Source organism: Hesperophylax consimilis, chromosome 7, assembly GCF_061612785.1.
Source record: "Hesperophylax consimilis isolate HC1 chromosome 7, BYU_Hcon_1.0, whole genome shotgun sequence".
In the NCBI taxonomy this organism is placed as follows: domain Eukaryota; kingdom Metazoa; phylum Arthropoda; class Insecta; order Trichoptera; family Limnephilidae; genus Hesperophylax; species Hesperophylax consimilis.
In genome coordinates, this window is record NC_142842.1 from 23,327,802 (window position 1) to 23,335,547 (window position 7,746).

The 7,746-nt window shown below is 34.2% G+C and overlaps 1 protein-coding gene across 1 annotated transcript; it reads left to right on the top strand.

The window, feature by feature from the left end:
* The first annotated feature begins 4,823 nt into the window (after positions 1 to 4,823).
* Positions 4,824 to 6,527, top strand: LOC149422508 (cilia- and flagella-associated protein 100-like). The gene has a single exon (XM_089633581.1). The coding sequence runs from the start codon at positions 4,824 to 4,826 to the stop codon at positions 6,525 to 6,527; it is 1,704 nt and encodes a 567-aa protein (XP_089489707.1).
* Positions 6,528 to 7,746: the final 1,219 nt, after the last annotated feature.

The following is a 7,746-nucleotide window of genomic DNA, read 5'->3' on the forward strand; positions in this document are numbered from 1 at the left end:
CCACATAAGATGTTGATTTTCTCCAAGGGTTTCATTTTATGAGACAACATCATTTGCTGGCTGCTATCAAACTCCTCATCTTAAAACCATTGTTTTGGTATGAAAAAAACACAGATATTACGATAAAAAATAGCCTTTTTGCTCAGCGAGATAAGAAGCAAAGAAGAACACCATAATGTCGATAATTTTAATCACTTTGGGAGAAGGCATTGTTCAGAATGATAGGTAAATCGTTTCAGCCACGGTTTGTGACCCTGAATAAGGTTTAGAATCCACCACCGCGTGTCTATCTGCCTGGTAATCAAACAAAGTGTTCACAAAGAGCTAATAAATGTAAATTTTAATATTGTTAATGCGAGATCAGTTCATCAAAGTTTAAATCATTTTGTACCGTTCCAGATTCCAGATTAGAAATATTTTCATTTTGAATTATTTTATGAAGAAATATGTTTTCCGTAAACGGTGATTATCTGTAATACAATACCTGTAACCGAATAATAATAGATAACAATAATAGAAACAATGGGAGATATGGCATTGAAGCGTTCCGACTGTCGCCGAACTACGACCCATTTTATCGCTTATGTCTTAAATCAGTGTGGTAATCACCAGAATTATCCTTCTTCCTATACTTAATTTATTATTATTACTACTTAATAATTATCTACTTAATGTACCTACTTATTATATATCATCTTCTTAATTTACTTATTATTATCGAATTTACATTGTCTACTTAATTTATTTAATTATTATTGTTACTACTTAATGTACACTTATTACTATCGACTTAATATTATCTACTTAATTTATTTACTTATTATTGTTACTACTTAATAATAATCTACTTAATGAACTTATTATTTACTATCTTTTTAATTCAAGTAATATTTTTTTATCTACTTAATGTATATATTATTTTTTATCTTTTTAATTTTCTTTTTATTATATACTTAATTTATTTACTTCTTATTATTTACTTGCTTGTTAGTATTTACATTTTCTTATATTTATTATAATTTATATATTTATTGTAATTTTTATTAATAACTAGCTGCATCTCGCAACGTGACTTAGGACGGGTTGTTTCGGAGAACTTGAAAAATTCTTCAAATTTCAAAGTTAATTTTCAAGTTCTGTGAAAGATATTTTTAAGTTCTGTTTTTATTTCAGTTCTGTCAAGCAACTAGCCTATAATGATATGATAACAGAATTTGAATAGGACTTTCACAGAACCCGTAAATGAACGTTGAAATTTGATGAATTGTTTGTTGATGAATTCTCCGAAACAACCCGTCCTTAGTCTGCTGTTTAAAACGAACACGTTTTTACCTGTCACAGGTGACGCCCATATTATATAGGAAAATAAAAACATACGCCTATTTAAACGCAACGTTGAGTCAAAGTTTCATAGCAATCGATGAAGAAGTTTCGGAGATTTAAGATTTTCAACAAACGAATATTCACATTTTTGTTCATATAGATAGAAGATTATTCACACTATCCTTCTTATCATTGTCAATACGGTCACCCTGGGATTCTGGTACTTTGTTATACTTATTTAGTCGGTAGAATGTTATTGTTGCCAACTTTAAACGTACTGCCCGGCTGTTGTACTTATTTTGTTGTAATAATTTTATTGGTTTATATTTTCAAAATTATATTAAGCTTACACGCATTTAAAAAAATATATTTACTATAATTGTACTGCTGCACATTTGGCTGCATATCTTGACACAGGAATTCATTAGTGAGATAAGCGTCTTATGATTTTATTGTAAAATACTATTTTTTGAATAAATAAATCTACACGGACTATTAAAGCGGCCACGCAATGAAAGTTATGCGTTTAGTGCTTAGGTAGAAATTTAATAAAGAGCAGCAGTAATATGAACATGTGACGATTTTGGCGACACTCTTGCGCATGCGGTTTCATGGCCCATCTCCCTTGTTTCTATATACATATTTTATCTATAACTGAAACCTATAACATTCGGGTAGGTACAAATATCTGCTGTGATGTGAGTGGAGTCCAAGATTCTAGATGTTCACAGACTCTTTACAGCTCTCAATAGAATAGAACAATCTGGAGCAGGCATCGTCTAGCCCTAGCCAGCGTCTAGCTCTAGCCACTCAACATCTAGTCTAGCCAAGTAGACAGGTTCTCTTATGACCGTTGTAGTCTTGTATTTTCGTCGGTAGCCATGTACTTAAAAAAAACTCCAGTACTGTAAAATGGGGTGACTTTGTCAATTTTCAACTTAGAAGTACTTAACTTTCATAAAAAAATTGTATCAGAAAATTTAACGTCATATTCATAACACAATTTGTTTAATCTATCGAAATATATTAGAAAATAAATGGTGATCAAAGTTACTTTTCGGAGTGGAGTGAATGATAAAGGTACCATGATTAATATGAGCTTATTGCAATGATGTACCAATCCCCATACAATTTTGAAAAATAAAATGCTAATTCTATATACAATATATAATATACTATATACTTATACAGGTATACCGAAAGACACCGATATACTTTACAATATAAATGACACAATACTATTATAATCGTCGAGAAATTTATAAAATGTAATTACATTTTTCTGCTACTGAAAATATCTAAAAAACAGCTTCACTATTCAACCGATATATGTTTGAATATAAATCAAAACATAACTAATTATATAAAGTCGATCATAAAAGAAGTCATTTTGTGGTTAGACATAGTAATTAAAATAAAACAATTACTTTGTTTATAAACATCATTTTTTTTATAACGGACTGGTTTCGCTTAGTACAGGCATCTTCAGGGGATAAAATTAAATTAAATCAGTTTAATTCTATACCCTGAAGATGCTTGTACTAAGCGAAACCGATCGGTTATAGAAAATTAAATAAATAAAATTTCGTGGTTATAAACGAAGTAATTGTTTTATTTTCATATTATATTTTTGATAAATAAGATATGTGGCTTTTTGTAGTCATTTTATCAAACAAATTAAAATTAATATTAGTCATATTGTGGTTTTGTTACACTTCTTTCAATTGACACGGAGCCTACAAATTAAAATTTATTTTTAATGGTTTTTGTCTGGTCCTAGCCAGGAGTGCCAGGAATTACGACTGTTAGTGTTAGTAGGTCAAGGAGTCTAGACTGAAGTCCCGAAACAAGGGAGGAAATAAAATCCCCATTTTGTAAGTTAAATTATATTTTATGACTCTAATAGTTTTACTGGGTGAAATTTTTCATGGGATATAGAGTGAATTGAAGTAGTTACCCATCATTACTTACCAACCGCGCAATATATTGGTGCCGCTCGTTTGTCATTGTTAATAGAATGAGTTTTGTAGCTTATCGAGATTGCTCTAGCAAGAACATGTAAGTATTACGTAACATGTTATTATTAGGTAACATGTAATTATTACGTAACATGCAATTATTACGTAACATGTTATTATTACGTAACATGTAATTATTATGAAACATGTAATTGTTACGTAACATTTAATTATTACGTAACATGTATTTTTTTTTTTTTTACTTTATTTATTTTCATTTCTTTACATATATTATACATAATAATAGACAGTAAATAATAACATAATATATATTACCAAAATTGTATACACAAGAAATGAAAACCCACTAAGGCACTGCCTGAGTGTGGGTAATATAAAACCATTACTATATTTCAAGTACCTAAGTATAATAACGTAACTTTTTAATCTTAATCTTTTGAAGCTTTGTGGTACATATTATTGAAATGACGTTTTTATAGTAGGTTGAAACGTTGTTTTTTTTTTAATTGAATACCGCATAAGAATCTCAACTCCTCCCAACACTCTGGAGCCATGGCATCCCCTATTAATTGGGGTATGTCGTGAGACTGAAAATTAAGTGTACTAACTATTTAAATGCAGTAAATTTATTATTTATTGTATTAGTTAGTGGTAGATACTTTCAGTATCGACGTGGTGTAGGACCACCATTCAGAATCGAGCGTCGCTTGAAAAGGCTTTAGCCATGTTTGGTGATCATATCTGAACAGCCCGATAGTTCCCCACCTTCCTGATCCCCTTTTAACAACCTTCAACCACATAACATACCCCAATTGGCGATGCCATGGTCTCCCTGACTACAGGCGGTTGGAAGCAGTTTGGACTCTTGTGGGTCAATCACATAAAAAAATATATCCGTTGTCCGGAAACTCTTATAACAACCAGGAAACTGGTGAATCTACATCCGGATTTCCGGACATCGTTTATTAGGAATTTTACTTCAAAATACAAAAGATTTATTTCTCTAAACTATCACCGTCAGGATTTTAACTTTAGAATTCAAGCGTCTACATCTCTGCATTTCTCTTAGCGCGGCGCATAAGGCGCAAGCTTTAATTTTCAAAGGTAAAAATAAATGGATTCCTCGCATTCTCCATTCTCCACTCTACTCCACACTGCGCTTCCTTCCCGCTCCTTTGTGGAGTCGGAAGCAATAAGCTGCAGGAGTTTCCGCCCGGAAGTGGGATGCTCGAGGACGGCGCGAAATTGAATTTCCGGTTTTAAGAACACTGTCGGAGGGACAATGCTCCATTTTTAAACATAATGCACTCGCGGAATGTATTCGTGAAAAACGATACGGGCGCAGGTACTCTACAGAAATATATTCTATGGATGGGCAAAGCGAAGTTATTGCATCAATGGAATTTTTAGATGAAAGATCTTTGTATCACAGTTTGAATGAGGTACAAATATTAAGGTCCTTTTCAAATGTTTTATTAGTTAACTTGTTATACTGCTATGTTTTATTTTCAGACTTGAAAAATGTCTCAAGATCCACACGAGGGCGGGGATAACACTTCTGAGCACAATGAAGAAGAACGTTATCTCAATACTTTTCTGAAAGTGAAATATGCCAAACCAGACGAAAATAACGTCAAACCGACCACGTCACTTCAAAAAATAAAGCGATGTAGAAATCAAGAAAATTCCCAGTATTATTTCACCATCGGTAGAAAGGAGACAACTCATATTCGTGATGTTATAAAAGAAAAGACTCCTTACGGCCATCCTTTGATACTCAAGGAAGAATCATTTAAAGCTTACTCCAAAGCTAAAAATAAACAAGTCAGAGAGGCAGAAAAGAAACTGCGATACTTCGAGCGAGACAGCTTTAAGTCCAGAGAAACAAGAGACATAAGAGCTCGAGTGTACGTTGAAGAACCTCCCGATGATGTCCACACCGTGGTAGACCTGGACCCCGAGTTCTACTCCCTCATTGAAGGACGACCGATAGAATATCCCTTTGATAAAACCAACTATATGAATGACATACGGGAGACCACACTATTCAAACTGCAAGCCGGGTACAGAGAAGATGAAGTTCTCCGAATCAATGAGAACTTCGCGGACGAAGAGGAAAAGTACAACGAAATATGCGAAAGATACAACGAATACGTCGACAGCTTTGAACAATTCCTTTCCGAAGACTACAAGAAGTCCATCGCGATGCTCAACGAATCCGAAGAACTGGCCAACACTCTGCAAAAGAAAAACGATGAATTCAAGCACCTGTCAGTTGAACTCGGTATTAAAAGGCGAAGGGTGTACGTACTCGAGGAAAAGATTCGCCAGACGAAGATGTTCCAAGAGTTCCTTTATACAATCTCGCCGAGGAGTTGGTGCGACAATCACGGTATCGTGAGGCATAGCAAGGATTCGAGAGTTGCTTTAGAAGAAAGCGTAAAAGATCTATCGAAACCACAATCGGAAGGCATGTTTGCCAAGTTTCAATTGGAGTCCTTAGACGGGACTATACCATCTCTCATGCATTTGATCAACCGTTTCAAAGAAGATCAAATTGACGCTCGACCACCGCTGCTGTACTTCATAGAACCTAAGCAATTGTTCAAAATATTTAGACGCATCGTGATGCAAAATCTAAAGAGTTGGACACACGCAGAAAAGCTGTCAGAAAATCTAGCAAAGCTCAGGGAAGGTGTGCTCGTGGTGAAGGGTCGCATTCAACAAGAGAACGAGGAGGTGGAAGACATCATTAACGACTTGAATACGGAGATAGAGAAAGAAGAACGCAGAGTTTTAATGTTGAAGGAAAAGGTGAACAAAATCATCCACACGCACTTCTATGATGCTGTCGCTTCAGAATATGCAATGCGATTTCATCTATGTGTCAAAGACGTTTATGAGAAGCTCATTGTGAGTACTGTTACCTTCAGTACCTTCCTGATGCTTAAAACTCTTCAAACAGAGTACGAGTCCATCATCATGCGACTGGATGCGCTGGACCCTGAAGTTGTTAATGAAGTGAAGAGGGAGACCTTCGTGAAAGACCGAATCGCCATGCAATTAGCCGAAAAGGCCAGCATCGAACTGAAGAACCTGGAAAAGGTGCACCGAAGGTTGAGGAAGGACTTTGAACCTCCATTCGTGAAGGTTGGGAAGCCAGTTATGTTTAGATCAACCTTCAAAACATACAAGCCAGTGAAGAAAGATGAATTTGCTTTGTAAAATCATGTAAGATTAGACATAATAATTATGTCGACGAAACGATATAGGTGTTCGTGTAATATTGAATATTAAGAAGTAGGAGTTGAGTTCCAAAAAAACACAGTTCAGGTTATTTCAAATTTTCGTTCCAATTGATGATTATTAAATCGTCGATCGTAAACAATTAATATGTTTTAATAGTAACGCCGTTTCTAGGTGCGTTTCAGCTTTTGTTCAAAGCATGATCAGCTGATCACAATTTGTTTAAAAACACTTTAAAACGTACTGAGAAAGTATGAATTATATCAATATAAAATTCAAAATGGCGCTGATCGACGATTCGATACATATGTTATGAGAGTTTGAAACAACCCAATCTTAACGTTTTGGACTAAATACTTCAAATAAAATATACGTGATTATTGATTACGCCCACAATAAAAAAAATAATATACGCGTACAACGCAAAATAAAAGTTGTTGTTGCGTTATTGTAAACAATTTAATGTTTTTAAAATTGATAAAATGATATTATTCAATGTTGTTTTTTATCTGTAATACACGTTTTGGATATTGCATTACATAACACATTCATATTATGATGGTCTATTTACTGTTATATACATATGCTACATTACAGCTATTTAAAGTTTTATAAATCGAGTAAAAGTTGTTTACCAATAACGATTGACTACTTATCCATGAACGTATTTTGCAGATGTTGTAAAAATCCTGGATAAGTGAGATGGCTTACAATAGAAATCCAATATATTGTATTTGGCAAAAGTTCCAGGTACCAGGTGTTCCGAATATCATTCTGTACCTTTCGTTAACAGTACCTACTCGCATATTAAAAATCACTAAAGTTGGTTCTTTCACTTCGCTGGATTCACAGGTAAAGAAACAGCGGCGTTTTAGAGGTGGGTCCTATGAGTACTTTTCGTTACTTGGTACAATGAGTACAGGTACAGAGAAATACCTGGTAAAAATACCGGTGACAAAATACTCAAAAGTATTTAATACCGACCTGAGGATTGATTCAGAATACGTAATTCTAATGCACTCGTATAAATTCTGCCCACATATTCCCCACAAATATTTTACGTGAGTTTGATTCCCCCTTTTATTTTTCTAAATCCATGGGGGGGGTATTAGAGAATTTCTGTAAAACATAATTTCCCACCCACAAAAAAATTCAAAATGAATGCTCCCCACAAAATATTTGAAATCCATGGGGAGGG

What these genes read in the sequence shown, in the direction of transcription:
- LOC149422508 (XM_089633581.1), top strand. Translation starts at nt 4,824, where the DNA reads ATGTCTCAAGATCCACACGAGGGCGGGGATAACACTTCTGAGCACAAT.